General features: G+C 31.7%; 1 protein-coding gene and 1 long non-coding RNA gene across 2 annotated transcripts; both read right to left on the bottom strand.

The window, feature by feature from the left end:
• Positions 1-11,448: 11,448 nt before the first annotated feature.
• On the bottom strand, positions 11,449-12,047 carry LOC146953076 (uncharacterized). The gene is made up of 2 exons (XR_015008024.1): positions 11,896-12,047; positions 11,449-11,633 (listed from the first exon to the last, which is right to left on the bottom strand). It is a non-coding gene; the product is annotated as an uncharacterized LOC146953076 (long non-coding RNA).
• Positions 12,048-15,889: 3,842 nt separating this feature from the next.
• On the bottom strand, positions 15,890-19,088 carry LOC146953075 (SUMO-conjugating enzyme UBC9-like). The gene is made up of 5 exons (XM_085707785.1): positions 18,978-19,088; positions 18,796-18,874; positions 17,562-17,689; positions 17,115-17,219; positions 15,890-16,287 (listed from the first exon to the last, which is right to left on the bottom strand). The coding sequence occupies exons 2-5, from the start codon at positions 18,863-18,865 to the stop codon at positions 16,144-16,146; spliced, it is 447 nt and encodes a 148-aa protein (XP_085563911.1). The 5' UTR covers positions 18,866-18,874; positions 18,978-19,088; the 3' UTR covers positions 15,890-16,143.
• Positions 19,089-23,870: the final 4,782 nt, after the last annotated feature.

Here is a 23,870-nt window from a genome sequence, read left to right as displayed (position 1 = left end):
ACGGTAGTTAACTACCGTTGGAAGCAAAATCGTTATTTCCATGTGGTTAGATAAATCAGAAAAATCGAAACCGTCATTAACTTTGTTTGCGCGCGCGCACGCACTCGCGAGCACGCGCCCGCACGCGCGTGCACACGCGCGTACACACGCGCGCGCACACTTCTTTAGAAGATTAATTTCCTTATTCTCTTGTTTAGTTATATTATTTCGTCATTACTGTTTAGTATCACAGTCTATCATTTTATGCTTGCTAGGTTTGGAACACGTAGTTCCACATTCATTTCTTATGGAATTTGTGTATTATCACCGCCTCACACATAATATCATATTCAGAGGGGTGGTAAAAGTAATTGATGTATTTAGATATACGAGAATAAAGTATGATGGTTTTGGTGTTGTAATTCATTTATATAAGGGTTTTGATTTCAACTTGAGTCAGGCATAATTTTAAGTTATATTTTTATCAGTTTCATGTTTTAAGTTGAATACCCTGATTTATTATTGAAATTTTCATATGTTGGGAAAACGGGGTGTTACAATTGGTATTAGAGCAGGTCGGTCCGTCCGGCCAAGTAGATGAGTCGTTGTGTCGTGTTACGGTTGAATATTGTCGTTGTGTTTTCTAATTAATGGTTATGTTTTATTATGTGATCATGTTTAACTGACTAACTTTAATGTGGTTTTGTGAATTGTCTGAAGTTTCTATTTTGTTAAATATAGTTTAAGATACAAGAGTTATTGCCCTAAAAACAGCTTTTCTTGAACTTGTTTCAAATGTCTATTCTAGGAAGTAAACAAGTATGGTTAGTAAGAAGATTATATGTCATGTATGTACACTACCTATATACTTTAGAATAGCAAGGAATTTTGTCATAAGCATATTGGCAACCGAAACTTTTGATTTGTTTTCCAACTCTCAAAGTGGATGGAATAAGCACTCCAAACCCTCTCCTCTATATATACACGCACTCTCGACCCCCTCTTTCACTCCCTCACAACCCTCTCCTTTATTCACGACTGCCTATATACTTTAGAATAGCAAGGAATTTTGTCATAAGCATATTGGCAACCGAAACTTTTGTTTTGTTTTCCAACTCTCAAAGTGGATGGAATAAGCACTCCAAACCTTCTCCTCTATATATACACGCACTCTCGCCCTCCTCTTTCACTCCCTCACAACCCTCTCCTCCCTCTCCTTTATTCACGTACAATCTCTTCTTTTGCACTATTTTTAATTCATACGAATTTTTTTACTTTGTGACAGATGGACGAAAACACAAATTGAAAACCTGAAATTTATCCTCAAATGGACTGGAATATTTGGTGGCCCACTTGCACCGTTCTGTGGGTTAACAACCCTACCGTTTACAAAGAACTTAACAAATTTCGAAGACAACAACGTTACGGTTATGGAAGCCGCTGTTTATTCGGCTATAGGGTTTACTTTCACCGCATTTTTAGATGGCTTAGCGATTTTATATATAAAAAGAAAATATAGATACTTCATACAAGGAATATTCTATATTTTTTGTGGAATTAGTTATATTATTTCGTCATTACTGTTTAGTATAACAATCTACCATTTTATATTTGCTAGGTTTGGAACACATAGTTCCACACTAATTTCTTATGGAATTTGTGTATTACTTTGTATTGTCACCGCCTCACAAATAATATCATTTTCACAGGGGTGGTAAAAGTAATTGATGTATTTAGGAAAGGTATTAGCACCCTAAATATTCTTAATACTCTACGAGAACCTCTTGATTTTATTTAACTTTTTGTGCTTAAACTTGCTTGCTTTTAAAGGAATGAAAATAGAATTGAATGATGAGTTAAAAAGAAAAAGAAAATTGATTTTAGTTGATTTGGAAGGACAAGTCCTTTGCCTACGTACCCGTGAGGGATCAAAACCACGTAGTTTATGGGTAGAAATTGACGTTTGATTGGTTTTGTGTTTTTTATTAGTTTTGAAAAGTTTTTAAAGTAAAAAGCCAAGTGGCAAATAAGAATTGGTTTGTATTTTTTATATTGAAAGAAAGATGACTCAAAAAATGATTAAAATTGATTTGATATTTGATTAAGAAAGAAAATAAAAAGAACGATCACTTGATTTTGAATCAAGGTTTATTATAAAAATATTTTTGTGTTTTTTGATTATGTGAATGTTTTTGCTTTTTTTGAATATTAATTAAAACATAAAATAAATTAACGTGACAATAAAAATAAAAGCGCGTGGATTTTATAGTGACGTTGGATCACCACAAAATCCCTAACCTAATTTTTTTTTGCATTTTTTCAATATATATAAAGCAGTAGAGAAATAAAAGGACACACGCACGCACGCTTTTTCTCATTTATTGTTTACATTTGGTCTATATACATTCTAAATCTATGCAATAAAATAAATGACAATAAAAAAAATGCTAAGCAAAATGAAATGCAAAATAAAATAAAATGCATGAGAAAAATAAACAAAATAACAATCTATCTTTAAGTTTTCATTCTAGACATAGATGTTAATATTTCATAATCACTTTTAATCTAGAACTTAATGCTTTTGGGTCATTTAATCGGTTGGGAAATCGTCGATTAAATGATTCAATCGACTTTGTGATTGTTTAAATGTTCGGGAAATCGACATTTAAACGATACCTTAGAAATAACGATATCATTTTACACGAATGATATTGTCGAGTGATTGTGATAATATCGTTTAAAAAGCTAGAATCAGTTAATTGATCGAGAGACTGCAGCTGTTACGCTTGATTGATATCTCTGACCCCAAGCGAAATGGCCCTACCTCTTCTCTATTTATTTTATGTCAAATAGTTTGTATAGGTTTACACAAACAAACATTTTAAATCCATACACTTAGAACAATATTGATTGTTGAATGACTTGAATACCGCGCTAGTCTCTGTGAAGACGATATACAATACTTACTTTTGATTGATAGAAAAATACTACATCAATTTGACAGCTCTCATGTTCAAGTGGGGGGAAGTGGGAACGTTCTTTATCTCATTGCATTTCTAAAATGTGGGAGGGTGGGGTAATGGTTTCGAGCTGGTGTAGATAGTAGAACCCGTAACTTTAATTTATCATCTAAATTGTGTGAAACTTGGGCCAACTTCTTACCACTTCCTCCAAAAAAAGATTAGAAAATTGCTCATCTCACATTCAATTTTTCTTAAAAAGAAATAGAAATGACGATTTTACCTCTAATGGTAAACGATGGTTAACTATTGCTGCTACTGTAGAAGTGTTGTGTTATCTATGCTATTAAATCATGATGTTTTGATGCACCCTTTTTTTCCCTAGGAAACTACAATAATTTTATCTAGTTTTTATTTTGTGAATTATTTCTTGTATCTTTAGAATAATTTGTTTTTTTACTCAGATGTAGGTGAAATTGTAGTTTTTGGCTTTATTGTTAAAAATGGGGAGTTTGTTATATTTGCCTTTTGCAAGCATGTATGTAATGGATTGGTGAAGCTTAGCGACATGTAATTGTTCACAAAAATGAATTTTCTTGCTCCACGGTAGACAACTATCGTTGGAGATTTTTTAACTGTATATGTGAAACGGTAGTTAACTATCGGCGGACAAAACTGAACGGTAGTTAACTACCGTTGGAAGCAAAATCATTATTTCCATGTGGTTAGATAAATCAGAAAAATCGAAACCGTCATTAACTTTGTTTGCGCGCGCGCACGCACTCGCGAGCACGCGCACGCACGCGCGTGCACACGCGCGCTCACACTTCTTTAGAAGATTAATTTCCTTATTCTCTTCTTTAGTTATATTATTTCGTCATTACTGTTTAGTATCACAGTCTATCATTTTATGCTTGCTAGGTTTGAAACACGTAGTTCCACATTCATTTCTTATGGAATTTGTGTATTATCACCGTCTCACACATAATATCATATTCAGAGGGGTGGTAAAAGTAATTGATGTATTTAGATATACGAGAATAAAGTATGATGGTTTTGGTGTTGTAATTCATTTATATAAGGGTTTTGATTTCAACTTGAGTCAAGCATAATTTTAAGTTATATTTTTATCAGTTTCATGTTTTAAGTTGAATACCCTGATTTATTATTGAAATTTTCATATGTTGGGAAAACGGGGTGTTACAATTGGTATTAGAGCAGGTCGGTCCGTCCGGCCAAGTAGATGAGTCGTTGTGTCGTGTTACGGTTGAATACTGTCGTTGTGTTTTCTAATTAATGGTTATGTTTTATTATGTGATCATGTTTAACTGACTAACTTTAATGTGGTTTTGTGAATTGTTTGAAGTTTCTATTTTGTTAAATATAGTTTAAGATACAAGAGTTATTGCCCTAAAAACAGCTTTTCTTGAACTTGTTTCAAATGTCTATTCTAGGAAGTAAACAAGTATGGTTAGTAAGAAGATTATATGTCATGTATGTACACTACCTATATACTTTAGAATAGCAAGGAATTTTGTCATAAGCATATTGGCAACCGAAACTTTTGATTTGTTTTCCAACTCTCAAAGTGGATGGAATAAGCACTCCAAACCCTCTCCTCTATATATACACGCACTCTCGCCCCCCCCTCTTTCACTCCCTCACAACCCTCTCCTTTATTCACGACTCCCTATATACTTTAGAATAGCAAGGAATTTTGTCATAAGAAAATTTTGTTTTGTTTTCCAACTCTCAAAGTCGATGGAATAAGCACTCCAAACCCTCTCCTCTATATATAACGCACTCTCGCCCTCCTCTTTCACTCCCTCACAACCCTCTCCTCCCTCTCCTTTATTCACGTACAATCTCTTCTTTTGCACTATTTTTAATTCATACGAATTTTTTTACTTTGTGACAGATGGACGAAAACACAAAAATTGAAAACCTGAAATTTATCCTCAAATGGACTGGAATATTCGGTGGCCCACTTGCACTGTTCTGTGGGTTAACAACCCTACCGTTTACAAAGAACTTAACAAATTTCGAAGACAACAACGGTACGGTTATGGAAGCCGCTGTTTATTCGGCTATAGGGTTTACTTTCACCGCATTTTTAGATGGCTTAGCGATTTTATATATAAAAAGAAAATATAGATACTTCATACAAGGAATATTCTATATTTTTTGTGGAATTAGTTATATTATTTCGTCATTACTGTTTAGTATAGCAATCTACCATTTTATATTTGCTAGGTTTGGAACACATAGTTCCACACTAATTTCTTATGGAATTTGTGTATTACTTTGTATTGTCACCGCCTCACAAATAATATCATTTTCACAGGGGTGGTAAAAGTAATTGATGTATTTAGGAAAGGTATTAGCACCCTAAATATTCTTAATACTCTACGAGAACCTCTTGATTTTATTTAACTTTTTGTGCTTAAACTTGCTTGCTTTTAAAGGAATGAAAATAGAATTGAATGATGAGTTAAAAAGAAAAAGAAAATTGATTTTAGTTGATTTGGAAGGACAAGTCCTTTGCCTACGTACCCGTGAGGGATCAAAACCACGTAGTTTATGGGTAGAAATTGACGTTTGATTGGTTTTGTGTTTTTTATTAGTTTTGAAAAGGTTTTAAAGTTAAAAGCCAAGTTGCAAATAAGAATTGGTTTGTATTTTTTATATTGAAAGAAAGATGACTCAAAAAATGATTAAAATTGATTTGATATTTGATTAAGAAAGAAAATAAAAAGAACGATCACTTGATTTTGAATCAAGGTTTATTATAAAAATATTTTTGTGTTTTTTGATTATGTGAATGTTTTTGCTTTTTTTGAATATTAATTAAAACATAAAATAAATTAACGTGACAATAAAAATAAAAGCGCGTGGATTTTATAGTGACGTTGGATCACCACAAAATCCCTAACCTAATTTTTTTTTGCATTTTTTCAATATTTATAAAGCAGTAAAGAAATAAAAGGACACACGCACGCACGCTTTTTCTCATTTATTGTTTACATTTGGTCTATATACATTCTAAATCTATGCAATAAAATAAATGACAATAAAAAAAATGCAAAGCTAAATGAAATGCAAAATAAAATAAAATAAAATGCATGAGAAAAATAAACAAAATAACAATCTATCTTTAAGTTTTCATTCTAGACATAGATGTTAATATTTGATAATCACTTTTAATCTAGAACTTAATGCTTTTGGGTCATTTAATAGGTTGGGAAATCGTCGATTAAATGATTCAATCGACTTTGTGATTGGTTAAATGTTTGGGAAATCGACATTTAAACGATCCCTTAGAAATAACGATATCATTTTACACGAATGATATTGTCGAGTGATTGTGATAATATCGTTTAAAAAGCTAGAATCAGTTAATTGATCGAGAGACTGCAGCTGTTACGCTTGATTGATATCTCTGACCCCAAGCGAAATGGCCCTACCTCTTCTCTATTTATTTTATTTCAAATAGTTTGTATAGGTTTACACAAACAAACATTTTAAATCCATACACTTAGAACAATATTGATTGTTGAATGACTTGAATATCGCGCTAGTCTCTGTGAAGACGATATACAATACTTACTTTTGATTGATAGAAAAATACTACATCAATTTGACAGCTCTCATGTTCAAGTGGGGGGAAGTGGGAACGTTCTTTATCTCATTGCATTTCTAAAATGTGGGAGGGTGGGGTAATGGTTTCGAGCTGGTGTAGATAGTAGAACCCGTAACTTTAATTTATCATCTAAATTGTGTGAAACTTGGGCCAACTTCTTACCACTTCCTCCAAAAAAAGATTAGAAAATTGCTTATCTCACATTCAATTTTTCTTAAAAACAAATAGAAATGACGATTTTACCTCTAATGGTAAACGATGGTTAACTATTGTTGCTACTGTAGAAGTGTTGTGTTATCTATGCTATTAAATCATGATGTTTTGATGCACCCTTTTTTTCCCTAGGAAACTACAATAATTTTATCTAGTTTTTATTTTGTGAATTATTTCTTGTATCTTTAGAATAATTTGTTTTTTTACTCAGATGTAGGTGAAATTGTAGTTTTTGGCTTTATTGTTAAAAATGGGGAGTTTGTTATATTTGCCTTTTGCAAGCATGTATGTAATGGATTGGTGAAGCTTAGCGACATGTAATTGTTCACAAAAATGAATTTTCTTGCTCCACGGTAGACAACTATCGTTGGAGATTTTTTAACTGTATATGTGAAACGGTAGTTAACTATCGGCGGACAAAACTGAACAGTAGTTAACTACCGTTGAAAGCAAAATCGTTATTTCCATGTGTTTAGATAAATCAGAAAAATCGAAACCGTCATTAACTTTGTTTGCGCGCGCGCACGCAGTCGCACGCGCGTGCACGCGCGCGCGCACACATACACACATATATAGATATGTATTACAATTATTGATAAAACTTTTAAACTAGAGAAAATTATAGAAAAATATATCGATTTGATGAGAGAAGTGTTGTTTACATGAAGAGATACATCAATGCTTATATCGATTTGACTTACCTTTTTTTTTTCCCTTCAAAAAAAGGTAGGTTAGACTTGTTAGTTATTTGAATTACCTTTGAATGTGTTTACTACACATTAAGTTTGGAAATTACTCCCTCCGTCTCTAAATAATAGTTTTTTTTAAGAAGCTAAATTAGTCCATCTAAATTGCCACCGGAGAAAATCGAACCTGAGACCTTGAGGTGGAGCACCTCTCAGGTCCCAAGCCAATACTACCAGACCAACCTAAGTTGTGGGTTCATCTCTAAATAATAGTCATTTAAGGTTTATACACGATTATTAAGGAAATGAGTAATTGTGTTGATTTTGATGGTGACATTAGTTTCATTTACTACAACACTCTAATTAATTGTAGTTAGTGGAGTAGTTAAGTTGGATGAAATTCAATAAATAAGAGTATAATAATGGAAAAAAATAATAAATGCGGCATTGATATTCTAAAGTAATAATTATTTTGAGAAAAAAATGGTAAATAGACAATTATTATGAGATGGAGGGAGTATAAAAGTAAGAAATGCCGAAAGAATGCCGACTATAAAGAATATGAAATGTTTAAATACATCGACTAAAAATGCTTAATCATCTATTTACTTTATAAAATAACAAAAGTGGATGGAATAAATTGAATTGAGTTCCTCTTCATAGCTCTTGATGACTCATTATGCGTGGGCAGTCACCAAGTGTGGTTCACTTGATTTCATTACTTTAGAATAAATACTCCAACCGTCTCATCTCTTCACGCACACTCTCAAGCCCTCCTCTTTCACTCCCACTTCTTTAGAAGATTAATTTCCTTATTCTCTTCTTTAGTTATATTATTTCGTCATTACTGTTTAGTATCACAGTCTATCATTTTATGCTTGCTAGGTTTGGAACACGTAGTTCCACATTCATTTCTTATGGAATTTGTGTATTATCACCGCCTCACACATAATATCATATTCAGAGGGGTGGTAAAAGTAATTGATGTATTTAGATATACGAGAATAAAGTATGAAGGTTTTGGTGTTGTAATTCATTTATATAAGGGTTTTGATTTCAACTTGAGTCAAGCAAAATTTTAAGTTATATTTTTATCAGTTTCATGTTTTAAGTTGAATACGCTGATTTATTATTGAAATTTTCATATGTTGGGAAAACGGGGTGTTACAATTGGTATTAGAGCAGGTCGGTCCATCCGGCCAAGTAGATGAGTCGTTGTGTCGTGTTACGGTTGAATACTGTCGTTGTGTTTTCTAATTAATGGTTATGTTTTATTATGTGATCATGTTTAACTGACTAACTTTAATGTGGTTTTTGTGAATTGTTTGAAGTTTCTATTTTGTTAAATATAGTTTAAGACACAAGAGTTATTGCCCTAAAAACAGCTTTTCTTGTACTTGTTTCAAATGTCTATTCTAGGAAGTAAACAAGTATGGTTAATAAGAAGATTATATGTCATGTATGTACACTACCTATATACTTTAGAATAGCAAGGAATTTTGTCATAAGCATATTGGCAACCGAAACTTTTGATTTGTTTTCCAACTCTCAAAGTGGATGGAATAAGCACTCCAAACCCTCTCCTCTATATATACACGCACTCTCGCCCCCCCTCTTTCACTCCCTCACAACCCTCTCCTTTATTCACGACTGCCTATATACTTTAGAATAGCAAGGAATTTTGTCATAAGCATATTGACAACCGAAAATTTTGTTTTGTTTTCCAACTCTCAAAGTGGATGGAATAAGCACTCCAAACCCTCTTCTCTATATATACACGCACTCTCGCCCTCCTCTTTCACTCCCTCACAACCCTCTCCTCCCTCTCCTTTATTCACGTACAATCTCTTCTTTTGCACTATTTTTAATTCATACGAATTTTTTTACTTTGTGACAGATGGACGAAAACACAAAAATTGAAAACCTGAAATTTATCCTCAAATGGACTGGAATATTCGGTGGCCCACTTGCACTGTTCTGTGGGTTAACAACCCTACCGTTTACAAAGAACTTAACAAATTTCGAAGACAACAACGGTACGGTTATGGAAGCTGCTGTTTATTCGGCTATAGGGTTTACTTTCACCGCATTTTTAGATGGCTTAGCGATTTTATATATAAAAAGAAAATATAGATACTTCATACAAGGAATATTCTATATTTTTTGTGGAATTAGTTATATTATTTCGTCATTACTGTTTAGTATAACAATCTACCATTTTATATTTGCTAGGTTTGGAACACATAGTTCCACACTAATTTCTTATGGAATTTGTGTATTACTTTGTATTGTCACCGCCTCACAAATAATATCATTTTCACAGGGGTGGTAAAAGTAATTGATGTATTTAGGAAAGGTATTAGCACCCTAAATATTCGTAGTACTCTACGAGAACCTCTTGATTTTATTTAACTTTTTGTGCTTAAACTTGCTTGCTTTTAAAGGAATGAAAATAGAATTGAATGATGAGTTAAAAAGAAAAAGAAAATTGATTTTAGTTGATTTGGAAGGACAAGTCCTTTGCCTACGTACCCGTGAGGGATCAAAACCACGTAGTTTATGGGTAGAAATTGAAGTTTGATTGGTTTTGTGTTTTTTATTAGTTTTGAAAAGGTTTTAAAGTAAAAAGCCAAGTGACAAATAAGAATTGGTTTGTATTTTTTATATTGAAAGAAAGATGACTCAAAAAATGATTAAAATTGATTTGATATTTGATTAAGAAAGAAAATAAAAAGAACGATCACTTGATTTTGAATCAAGGTTTATTATAAAAATATTTTTGTGTTTTTTTGATTATGTGAATGTTTTTGCTTTTTTTGAATATTAATTAAAACATAAAATAAATTAACGTGACAATAAAAATAAAAGCGCGTGGATTTTATAGTGACGTTGGATCACCACAAAATCCCTAACCTAATTTTTTTTTTTTGCCTTTTTTCAATATATATAAAACAGTAAAGAAATAAAAGGACACACGCACGCACGCTTTTTCTTATTTATTGTTTACATTTGGTCTATATACATTCTAAATCTATGCAATAAAATAAATGACAATAAAAAAAATGCTAAGCAAAATGAAATGCAAAATAAAATAAAATGCATGAGAAAAATAAACAAAATAAAAGAAAAGAAAGCAGGGGAATAAAATGGGCCCTTGATTTGATCAAGGGCCCTGATCTGATCTATGAAGGCATGATTGAAGCCCGTTGGATCAAGATCTGAAGGCTATCAGGGGCGAGGGTACATCTTAAGCTGTAGGCATGCGCACATGTGATTGGCAGGGGGGTATAAAAACCCTCTCCCTTCACATTTTCTTTCATTTCTATCGGATCCTCCTTCTCTCTTCTAACTTCTTCTTCCCCTTTTTAGTTTCGATTCTTTCCCCTTTTTGCAAACAAAATTAAAAAAAAACTTTAAAAACCTAGATCCATAATAATGAAAACAAATAAATATAACCTTTTGATTTGTGAAGCTGTTTGTGTGATGTTGCTTCTGTGACGGTGAATGACTGGATAGTGTTGTTGTGGATTGTTGGGAGAATTTGTGCGTTTGCGGTATTGGATTGAGATGATGATTATGTGCAGGTTCTTTGAGTTGTTGTTTGTTCTGTGAAACTGCCTTTGTGTAATTTGCAGATATAGAAAAAATGGAAAATTAAAAAGTAAAAATAAAAACTAAAACACTAATAAATAAAATAAATAAAAAAAGTGAGAAGAGGGCCCGAAATCGGAACAAAATGAGGTATTTCAAAATATATCTCTGCCGAATTTTTTACTGAAAAGTCAGAGACTAATCAGGGTCAAACGGCGCATGAATGTGGGATCTTAGGTCAAAAATTAGGGTATGACAGCTGTCATTTTATCCATGAAAATTGTTCACGACAAGGGTTGGTTTGACCTTTGACTAGCATAGTTATGGTTACTTTTCCTTCATGTTTAAGCATTTCATATGTTTAATGATTTTAATGCAGTTTGACAAAATTTACATGATCTAAAATTGATGATGCAAGTGGTACAATAGAGGATAAAGCCAACAACTTTTCTCATTGGGACGTCCAATTCTATACAAGATATGTAAGATTCATTCATATTTATTTATGTCATTCTCCATTTGTATATTCAATAGCATTATCCATGTAATTTCTTGCTTCTTTGTCTCCATAGCAGCAAGTTGAAGTTACACCAAAACAACACAACAATTAGAATATTTCACAAAAGTTTAAAAAGTGTGAAAGAAAAATTGAAACTTTTAATTTTTATGCAACCAAGGTGTAAATGTAGTTTAACAAAAAGTTCTACATAATTGAAGTTTGGAAGCATGTTTGTTGCATTATCTCATGCTTTGTAAGCAATTTACCATAGCAGTAAATTGAATTGGACAAAGGATCATATGCTATGTTGGGTGAGTATATGATTACCTTGATCATGTAAGTGGTGAACTCCAAACAGGAAGAGCTACTCATCAAATTTCAGGTGCTTTCTTCCCATAAATAACAGGTGCTTTCTTCTCTCCTTTATGCCAATATTATCTCCTTTATGTAATCCTTCGTTATCTTTAACACAATCTCCTATATCATTGTAAAATTTCAGCATTGTATCAGTAAGAATGCACTTCTAAAGAGGGTTTTGAAGTGCTAGAAATGTGAGTATTGTGCGTTGGGGCTTAAAAGTAAAAGTATTATGTTCCAAATGTTTTGCATTGTGTTTCTTTATTACTCCCTCAGTCCAGCAATAGATGACCCATTTGAAAATGTATAATTTTGACATAACTTACTTTGAGCATATTTTTCTACTAATATACAAAGATAAATAATATCATATAAGATGTCGTTAGATTTGTCTCGATGAGTATTTTCAAAATATCAAATTTTCATAATTTTTTCTAATATATTATTCAAGATATTTAAGCTCAAAATTATGCATTGACATGCGTAATAAGGTCAACTGTGTCAAGTATTAAGGGACGGATGGAGTATATTGCTAAAATGTGTCAAGTAATAAGGTCAAACTGAAATCTTTCAACATCGTGTAACATAAATCTTAGATCATGTCAACTTAATCTTGCATCATGAAATCTTTCAGAATGAAATTTAAATATGATCTATGGATGTAAACTCAAAATAAAACTAAAACTTCACTAAAAATATACCAAATTCTTACTTTTATTACCTCATGTGAGTCATGATGTTACGAGTCCCACATCGAGTATATCAAAGTGCTTGATGTGGTACTTAAGCCTTGAGGTTCTCCCACCTATTGGACTAGTCTTTTGGGTTGAGCTCTCTTCATGGGCTTAAGTCATAACACATGCAGTTTAGTATTCTCATGGTTTAATCTCATGGTTTAATTTTAATAATCTTCCATTTTCCTCATGGTTTAATCTTCCATTTTCCTCATGGTTTAATAATCTTCCATTTTCCTTTCAAGTTCTCCCACTCTCTCCTTTCAAGTTCTCCCACTCTCTCTCCCACTCTCCCACAACTCCAAGCAGTGCATGTTTGTCGAATAAGCTTTTATACTGCACTATAAAGGACTTGGTAGGAAGGTAAACAGAGAAAGTGATTACTCTCCCACAAGTTCTCCCACTCTCCCACAACTCCAAGCAGTGCATGTTTGTCGAATAAGCTTTTATACTGCACTATAAAGGACTTGGTAGGAAGGTAAACAGAGAAAGTGATTGATAATGAAATGAATATATTTGATGCATGGAAGAGCATGGAAGAAGTGATTTTAGTAATATCCAAGCTTGCAAAAACTTAGAGCAACAGATTTTCATCAATAAACATAAGCAGTGATATATTGCAAAATATATTACGATGCAATGAACTAATCAAAATCCAAGTTAGGCAAGGTTTGAACAAGATTATACCCAACTATGACATTTGTGGTGAATTTCTCTATTCCATTCCAAAGATTCGAGGTATGAATCCTTTCATCTTTTCTTGATCATTTTCTTTCTTTAAAGCATTCTTTTTCTATGCAATCTGCCCAATAAAGAAGAAAACTTCCACTTAAAATACTTTATTCATAAAAATATGTTATAACTAAATCTGTAGAGAACAAAAATTACTCAAAAAGAGCTATATCTACACTTATATTGTTGCACATGTATATGTTATAACTATTGATTCTATTGCTCCTACAATGAAATTTTTACTAAACATTTTCAATTGTTTGATCGTCCTGCAGGTACCATGAAAGATTAGATATGAGCTCTTGCCATGAAATGAATCAAGCATAAAGAAATACATTTCATCAACAAAAAAAATTATAAGTATGAAATGCATACAGTGAGTAACTCAGTTTTCCACCTACCATTAATTATTTTCATTCTACAGATTTATTAAAAAAAAAATTGAAGATTAAATCAATTTTTCGATGCCTCTCAAATATCCAATAACAAACCAAAATACAAGTAAGTCACTAAAACTTGCAAATCATAAGGTTGTTTTTAATATTTTCATACAGTGACTAACCAAAGTTTGACATCATTACTTTTTCTTACTAATATTAATTTCACCTTTTTTCCCTTTCTATTATATATTGTAGTGTCAATAATACTCATAGATTGATTAAGGCATTGAATGTTTTAGATTGAAAGACATGATTTAGTGTAGTCTATTCTTATACAAGATTTTACATTGCTAAAAAAATTTGCATAATGTATCTTAATTTTGCAGAAAAACTTGCAACTCATAAGGTTTAAATAATTTATTTAGACTCTCTTCCTGTAAGCATTCCTTTTAAGAGACTAAACTACCAAAAAGTAACTTCAATAAAATTATACATAAACCAACTATTCTTATGACAAAAAATTGTATGCAAAAAGGATCTAAAATGCTTAGACTTGGGCAGAGAGGAAGGATATTATTTGATAAAGTAACAAAATAACAATACTTTTGATACCCAACAGTAATTAGAGACAAAAATAATAATATTAATTAGTTTCCAACTTTGGAGTTTCTAGCACAAAATAACTTTATCAATGGTGAATTTACAGTCTAAAATGGAAAAAAGTCTTAAGTGCTCCTCTATATGTTGGAGAAGCAATTTTAAAGGAGGTAAAACATTGAATAGATATTAGCAAACTGATATTCGATGCTAACATCATGGGGACAGATTGTGACAAGTTTTTTTTTTTTTTTTCCTTATGAATAGAAGCTAAAATATCAATTAGGTTAAAAAGAATGAATTTTGATTGTTTAACTATCCACTATCTATCTATATGAATTAAAGATAAAATTGTCAACTAAAGATAACATTGAGAAAGAATAAATTTATCACAATAGCATCAACAGCTAAAAGATTTGCAATGCTACTGGTTGATTACTAATAAGATTCAAACATTCTTGACGAAAAACTCAAGAATCCCATAGCAAAAATATAAGTAGAAAGGAACACCTGTCTTTAATACCATATTACATATTTTGATAGAACTAATAAATGAGAAAAGTATATAAAAAATATACCAATTAATTAAATAATTATTCTTTACACGAAAATACTCAACAATACTTATATAGCCTTAGAATAACTAACTTGTCTAAATTAACTAACTATTGTAACTTTTTTTTTAAAGTAGCCAAACTAGTACGTTAAAATTGATATCAAGAAGAATCAAATGATAGACTTTGAGAGAAACACACTTCAAGGTCTCAAGTCAACACTTTCAGGTCAACCAAAGTGGTTAAATAACAATTGTAAACGATTATTGTAATTAACTATTATATCTAATAATATCTCTTGAAATTCTAGATCTTTTACTATGTCTAAAATTCTCCTCTACAAATGTTGTAATTTTTTTAGTTTTGTAATTTTATTTCAGAAATCTAAAAACTATTAAATGTATGTTTGGTTAAATTTGATATTTTTATGGTTTGTAAGGACGAAGAGATAATTTTTAGGGGTATGGGGTTAAATTTTCTATTTCTAATTATAAGAGAACCAAGAAAACTGTAATTAGCTTTGAGGAAAACCAAATTTGTACAAAACACTTAATTAGTTTACATATATCTTGAAATGTTAGATTATTTTCCGTCTAAAATTACCCTCTATAGTTGTTGTTATTTTTGTAATTTCATTAATTTAAATAGTATATTTTTTCAAGAAAAAAAGTATTAGTTTCATGCGATAAAATTTAGGGTTTATCACATTAAGTTATAAACCAAACTTGGTTTTTTACTGTTTTCTTTCATAAATTCGTAAAATAAAATAAAAAATAGTTCATCTTTCTATTAAGTTATCTTACAATAAATTCAATTTTTGAATAAATTTTGTCTACAAGGTACGAGCATCCATCCAAACTCCAACATACCTAAGAATTTACCGACAAATTAATATTTTCGGGCAATAATTAATTATTGAAAAAAAAAATATAAGATAATAATAAAAAATAGCCAACAAATCCCTCAGTGCATCATGAAACTATTAGTATATTTGTTAACACATTGAACAAACTTTTACTTTTAAAAGTAGCATTTGCCTTTGGTACAATACAAACGACATAAGAAATGTTTCTTATTTTATTCTCAAATGGAGCTACCTTAATGGAAGACAATACATTTTCACATAAAGGTGTCAGGCCTAGACACTTGAAGTAAAAACGGCTCTCCCTCACCCATACCAGTCAAATGAATGTCAAAATATCATTACTCTATGCTTAATAGTTAGCCCATGGCATGTTTCTGGGTCCATGTTCTTGCAATTGACTCATACTTGTCCTTGTCTGTCTTGTACATGTAAGCAATTGCAGGCTCCAAAGGATCATCAGGATTTGGGTCCGTCAACAAGGAACAAATAGAGAGCAGTACCTACGAATGTAAGAGAAATGATGAAAATGTAAATAATGATATATAACTCCATAACCATATCCTAGTATATGAACTATTGTAGCCATGTAAAAAAATACATCAAATATGTCTTCTACGTTGAACCACAATATGTATTCATAAGTCTTTCCAAAATAAATATAAAATAGGTTTTAGTGTGTTTTGGTGAATTTATCAATTCGGTAAACAATGGCAAAAGTCTCTTCATAAAATCCTTTAAAAGTTATATTTTAGACTTGATTGAACGTTTGGTCTCCTATTTTATCCGATTCACAAAAATAGTCCCTTTTAAAAAAAATCAAACTTATTGGTCTCTCAATTTTCACATTTGTTATAATTTTAGTCCCACTCTACACTTTATTGCTCGAAATAGATGATTTTAGCCTATAAAGTTGCAATTTATAACCCAAATGTTAAATCTCAAGATAAAAACAATAACTTTTGGGATCAAAGTTCACATTTTATGAGTCCAACAATCATCATTTATGAGGCAAAAAATATGGTCCATGATCAAAATTGCAACAAATGTGAAAATTAAGGGACCAAAGTTTACGACGTTAAAATGGAGGATTATTTTTGGAATTTTTTAAAATAGGGGGACCAAAAGTGCGATTAATTATTTTTTTTATGTTGTATTGTGCCACCTTTCACATATATTGTTTAAAACATGGTGATGATGAATCCCTAGTTCAGTGAATCCTTGTTGTCAACAAATGTAAGGAACAATCAAATCTTAGTTTTGAAATGGATTGTCGTAGAAAAATAGGAACGATGGCTTATTTAAGTATTTGAAAAATCGATAAACAAACCTTGGAAATGGTAAGAACAGGGCTCCAATTCTCCTTCAATATATCAATGCAAATGGTTCCACTAGTATCTATGTTTGGATGGAACACCTTTGTCTTGAATGCAACCTAAACGATCCATCACCATGCATAAACAATTAAGCAGGCATAAGAGATCAAATGTTGTTATATTTTGTTCATGACTCCATACTACATATATGTGCTCATACATACAAAATGGTAAGCTCGACCCAACATATCTAGAAGCCTAAAGCAAAATTTAAAATGAAGCCCTTAGAAAACTAACGCCAACAAAATTAAAGTTCTTATAAACCTAAAAGCTTTTACAATATTAAACAACGCAAAAATAAATATTGGATACATTCACAAGATTGATTAATTTTTTAGTAAATCAATTAAATTGAAAACAAATTGACAATACAGAAACAAACATAAGATACACATGCTAACCTTGGGTGGCTTAAAGGGATAATCATGAGGGAAATGAATATGAAGTAGGAATACACCTCCAGCATAAGGAGTGTCTGGAGGACCATTGATTACTCCTTGCCAATGGAACATATCTTCGGCAATAGGACCTGTAATGTATTTAATTTGAAACAAAATCAAATCTATAAGTAAGCACCTTTTTTTCTCTAAGTGCCATTATAAATTGCGTACGTAAAACGTCACAAGGCTACATAATGTCTCATTACCAATTATATGTCAACTAGTATAATGATAAAGTAATGTATCACAAATTTAGTTCTCATAAATAACTTATTTGGTACATTAGTTTCATTGTACCTAGCCATCAGGGCCGTTCTTATGAAATAGGAGGCTCGGTTCTATTTTTAAAATAGGCCCCAGTAAAATCAAAACGCAATTCTTTTTGTGTAGCTTAGCTTCATTAAAAAATCAGAATCAGAAGAACTTTTAAACACGAAACAAAACAAAACGAATGGTTTATGCGAAAAAGAAATAATTGTTGTGATTCTTTCAATGGGGGTGGGTATTATAATTTTTTTTGAGGTCCATAGTTTTTAGAGGCTCGATTCGGTAGCGCTTCTTGCACTCCTCAAAGTTCGGCCCTGCTAGCCACCTATATAAAAAAATTACACATGGTTGCAAATTGTATAACTAGCTTGTCATGCTAAATCTAAAATAGGAAATAACTTCATGAATATTTTGAGTGAAAAATATTATTGATCTAATATTCTCCAAATTCAGGTAATGGTTGGACCACAATCCTGATATAACATGTAAATTTACAATATTAATTATACATAACAACAACAACTTCAATTTGATTTATGTAGAATATAGATAGTCCTAAAACTCACAACAGCATCAACAGATGCATAATCTAGGCAATAATATTTTCAGGTAAAAAAGAGATCAATCTAACTTGATATTTTTGTAATCCAAAAGCTTACATAGACACCAAACTATGAAGACATATAAAAGTACACTTTATCCACTTCAACAATTAAAAACAATCTAAATTTTTTTTAAGACATAAAATTCTCCACATGCATCTTTGATATGTAATTTAACGCACTTGAATTGAACATAAAATTGAAGCCAATATGAACAAACAAGCACCAAAATTTTATTTCAAAACAAAAAATGATCAAACCATATTTAATAATAATAATCAATGCACTAAGATAAGGTGAAAAATAAACAGAGTCAAATAAAATACCAGCACTGCAACAAGTGAGAGGATCCTTTTGCAAAGCCTTGAGTTCTTTCAAGATCCGATTTGAAGCCATAGCATAAACCTAAAAAAATAGATCGAAATTCTTAATCGTCTATAAATCAAAATATAAAATACGAATTGATCAAAAACATGTGCTTAGAAAAGATAATTGTAGATATGGTTACCGAAGAAAATCAGAAGAGAGATACTCCGTCTGACTTTAAAGGAATCTGTGAATTGAAGAACGAAAAAGATTTATTGAATATAAATAAATGGTGTTGGTGCACATTCGAAATTTATGCACTTTTCTTTTTCGTATATGTTAATAGGATATATAAAGCGGGATATTATTAATTGTTGGTCATCATTTTAATTATTTTATATTGGGTCAAATATGATTTTAGTCACTTTAAATATACTAACTTTCATTTTTAGTTTCTCTAAAAATTTCCTTCGAACTTTGGTCTTTATAATTTTTTTTTATTACAAATTTTAGTCGCTGAGTTTTTACAGAAATTCACGTTTGCTTGTTCCAAGTGACTTTTTCTGATGGCATGTCATTTTTAAAACTTTAAATTTTTTTTTTTTGCTAAACCAGGAGAGGACAAACATTATGGGAAAACATTGACATCCCAACTAGGTTGATACCCCGATAAACCCTCATACTCTACCGCCAATCTCAAAATGTTATATAATTTATCTATAACTTCAAATTAAATATTAGAAGATTAAATTATATATCAAATAGTTAAATTTCTCAAAAAAAAAAATCAAATAGTTAAATTATTAAGTTAATGATATTTTAACTTTTTTAAGTATCATAATCTTATCTTATTACTAAGTTTTTTTTTAAAGTGTCAATCAATAAATCTATGGTTGCCACAACTCATTAATATCTCAATTTTTAACTTAATCTTAATTCTAATACTATATACATAAAACACATTTTCAAAGTAATTTTTTGCACGTAATGAATCTATATTTTTCCATACCAATTAAAACTATAATTTAATTTCTACCCATTTTTGTCTATACCTTTACTATCTACACAAACCAAGAGTAGCATTTTTTGAAAATGATTTTTCTAATGTTTCATTTTTATTTTATAATTTTTTAACAAAGAATATTTTCAAGAAAACTTCAAACGAGAAATTGGTTTAAACAACTTATCTTAAGAGTCATTTTAAGCATTTCATTCTTTTGCTACAACTTTTTTTGGATGATAAATTTTAAAATTTTCTCTAAAATAAGAAGATTTTTTTTTTTTTTTTTTGAAAAAAAGAAGTTATTTTTGTTATTTCCAACCACGTCTAGAGGCTGTTTCACGAGATTGAAACCATCTAATCATCTTACTTCAACTCTTGACTGGAAGCTGCTTCAGTTTTGCTTCAAACTTTCTTGGGTCTTCAATCATATGATTTTTCTTAGTCAAGGTACTTTTTTTTTTTTTGCAGTTTGTGGCAGCTTATTGCGGGTTGGTTTGGTTTCTCAACAGTTTTGTATGGTTATTTGTTTAATCATTTGCACCAGTTTGGTGGTTTGCGCGGCTTTTCAAAGAAGTCTACCGAGTCCATGAATATTGTTTGACTGTCAATTGTTTGGACTATCTGGAAAGCTCGGAATGATAGAATTTTTCAAAGGAAAGAGGACAACTTGTTGGTGCTAAGCGAAAGGGTGAAGCTTCAGTCATTTTGGTAGTTGAAATCAAAATATGCTATTTTTTATTTCGATTACCAATCGTGGCGGCAGAGTCCTTTAGCTTGCTTAAATTCAGTACTCTAGCTTGTTTTTCTTTTTCCTTTTGTTGTTTTGTGCCTCGATGACATTGTACAGGATTGTTGAACTTTGTTTGGTCTAGGCCTTTGGCACTCCTTGTACTAAATAGTCTAGCTGTGTTTATATATATATATATATATATATATATATATATATATATATATATATATATATATCATTTTGGCTTTTTAAAAAAAATGCTACTTATTTTTTAATTAAACTAGAGACAAAGGTGTAGTTTGTGTAAAAGACTTATTAAACATGCCAAAGTAAAAGAAATTTGAATGCAGAAATCAATAAAATAATGCGATGCAAATTCTAATGCATCGCCTGTTTGATAGTTTATGTTTATAAAACCATGTAAAATGCAAATTCATAAGTACCATGGTTATGATTGTGTGAATTTATCTTGTAGCCCACACCAAAGAATCTGTCAAAGCACTAATGAATACAATAAGGATGATGTTTCCCAAAGCTCGGTTAGTTTTTTTTTCTTTTCAATGGTGGATGACAAAGACCATGAAGGTTTTGCTAGAGAGGTTCTCTCAGGTAAACTAAGTTAATTTAATGTTGTCATTTAATTAAAATACATAGTTTCAATATGATATGATCATATCATATCATATTGATCGTCATATCATATCATATTTACTATAATTTAATCTTGTAACATGATACTACATAGTTTTTTTTTGTTGGACAAATTGTACAATATAGTTTGTTGAATATGAGAATAGAATATGAGTTGATTTGATTAATTTAGACCTTTAATATGAGCCTGCCTGTAATGCCCCTTTATTGGTAAAGTGATGTAGGCCATTGATTCAAATATCAATTAGCATAGTTATATCATCGAACTATGGAATTGTAAACTGGAATTTCGTTCCATTGATTTTTCAATTACTCCTCCTTTCATATTATGTGTCACGTTTGAATTTTTTTTTATATCTCAATATTTGTAATTTTAGAACATTAATTATATTTTTTCTACTCCCTCCGTTTTAAAATTAGTGTCGTTTTAGGTGTTTACACACATATTAAGAAATGCAATGATTAAAAGAAAGAGAAAGGTTATTTTACGAAATTATCCTTATTAACTATTGGTTAGTTTTAAAAGTAATACTTTGAAAGTAGTGTGCAGAGTATTAATTGGAGGGTATAATTGAAAAGAAAAAGTTATTATTGCATTGGAAACTGAAAGTGACATTCATTTTGAAACAATTTTTTTTGGCTAAAGCGACACTCATTTTGAAACGGAGGGAGTAGTTTTTTTTAAGGGCGTAGTTTTTTTTCTAGTTGAGTGTATAAAACAAGGGTAAAGTTACTCGTTGGGCTTCCAAAGTTTCTTTCAACCACTATGAAATTACTCATTTACCTCCACCGACAGTTAATTTTCGTTTGAGAGACTTCTTAAAACAGTTAAGCCAATTTAAAAAGTGATTCATCTGATAAAAGTGGCAAACGACACTTAACTAACGCTGGAGAGGTGAACAACAGTTAAGTACTTCTCGGCCAACAATAGTTGTCAAAATGAGAAATTTTGGAAGGATGAAGAGTAACTTTCAAACTACTGTGAAATCTATTAGATATTATGTAATGGGCTTTTGGTTGTAATTAGGTTAAGGATAGTTTGGTCTATTTATAGTTCACTTTATATTAGTAGAGTAACGGTTTGTATTCTCAACTTATGCTATTGCAATCTTATTGAAAACCCTAACCATCGTTATTGTGTTATTATATCTTTTCTCTTACTTGCTTAGAGAATTTTCTCATGCAATCCATCTTCAACTATTTTACTGTATTTGCTTTGATCTCGCTTCAGACTCGTTTAGCGAATTTCCTAATCCTCATATTTATTTTTCTTTGATACTCCAATCATTTCTTGTTCTTTTAACATATGAATGTAAGGGAAGCAGGTCATAATAAATATGCAATTACTCAAAAACCGAACTATCTACTAGTGGGTAATTTCAAAGGATTTCTTTCAAAATAAGCAAATAAGTGCATTACTTATATATTGGAATTTAGGTAAATTTGGCACAAATCATTTATATGTTGATTAGTAAGAAATGGTTGCGAGAACCTAAATCTTTCAAGAAATGTTTTACTTTTTTTACGAGATTTCAGAGAAAAGGTGTAATCCTGACTAAGTCATCTTACACAACAATGATTTCGGGAGACATCGTTGGTTCATATTTGTAACACCCACGGCCGACGAGGGCAGGGGAGTGGTCGCCGGTGCACAAGGCACGACAATGAGCGGCTCCCGACAGCTTATAGAGGAACCAAATCACATCGGAATGAGAGGGATCCTAAGGCTGTGTAGGTATGAGACTACATGGTTGAAGGAAGGATTATAAGAATTGTTTGGTACTACCTATATCAACAAGATGCATCTTCTTTTCGGTAGTTCATTCCATAAGAACTCCACAGTTAAGCGTGCTTGACTTGGAGAAATTTTGGGATGGGTGACCTACCGGGAAGTTTTCCGGCAAGCGTGCGAATGAGGACAAAACATGCTGAAAAGACTCGTGTTGATTTGTGGGGTGGGGTCAGTCGACAATCCTGAAAGTAGTCTGGGATGTTACAAATGGTATCAGAGCAGACCTCTCCCAGTACGGTGTGGTTCGGGGACGAACCAAGCGGAAGCTGGTGGGCATGTAACACCCACGGCTGACGAGGGCATGTGAGTGGTCGCCGGTGCACAAGGCACAACAATGACCGGCTCCCGACAGCTTATAGAGGAACCGAATCACATCGGAATGAGAGGGATCCTAAGGCTGTGTAGGTATGGGACTACATCGTTGAAGGAAAGCTTATAAGAATTGTTTGGTACTACCTATATCAACAAGATGCATTTTCTTTTCGGTAGCTCATTCCATAAGAACTCCACAGTTAAGCGTGCTTGACTTGGAGCAATTTTGGGATGGGTGACCTACCGGGAAGTTTCCCGATAAACGTGCGAGTGAGGACAAAAACAAAACACGCTGAAAAGACTCGTGTTGATTTGTGCGGTCAGTCGGCAATCCTGAAAGTAGTCTAGGATGTTACTATTAGTCTGGGATGTTACTATATTGATGAGTAGAAATAGCTTTCCACCTATTACATGCGTATGTTTTTGCCCTTAATGATGATATTATGTTTTTGCACAGCTTGAACCAGGTCACAAAGAATATCTTTTGTTCCCACCATGAATGGTGCTGGTGGTGCTTTCGTCGTTAGCATTGGTGCCCACGTCATTCACAGGGTGTTGACAAGTACCGGTGATGCAATTTTCCATCCTTCAATGTGGCACCCCGAGT

Source organism: Medicago sativa, chromosome 1 (assembly GCF_051527215.1).
Source record: "Medicago sativa cultivar Bolivia chromosome 1, Bolivia_mono, whole genome shotgun sequence".
Taxonomy (NCBI): domain Eukaryota; kingdom Viridiplantae; phylum Streptophyta; class Magnoliopsida; order Fabales; family Fabaceae; genus Medicago; species Medicago sativa.
The sequence above is the reverse complement of the archived record's forward strand: the minus strand, read 5'-3'. Positions and strand labels throughout refer to the sequence as shown.

Coding starts and splice junctions, on each gene's coding strand:
- LOC146953075 (XM_085707785.1), bottom strand. CDS start 18,865: ATGGCTTCAAATCGGATCTTGAAAGAACTCAAGGCTTTGCAAAAGGAT. Junction 17,690..18,795: donor TCTCACTTGTTGCAGTGCTG/GTATTTTATTTG, acceptor AATACATTACAG/GTCCTATTGCCGAAGATATG. Junction 16,288..17,114: donor CTGTTCTTACCATTTCCAAG/GTTTGTTTATCG, acceptor TTACATTCGTAG/GTACTGCTCTCTATTTGTTC.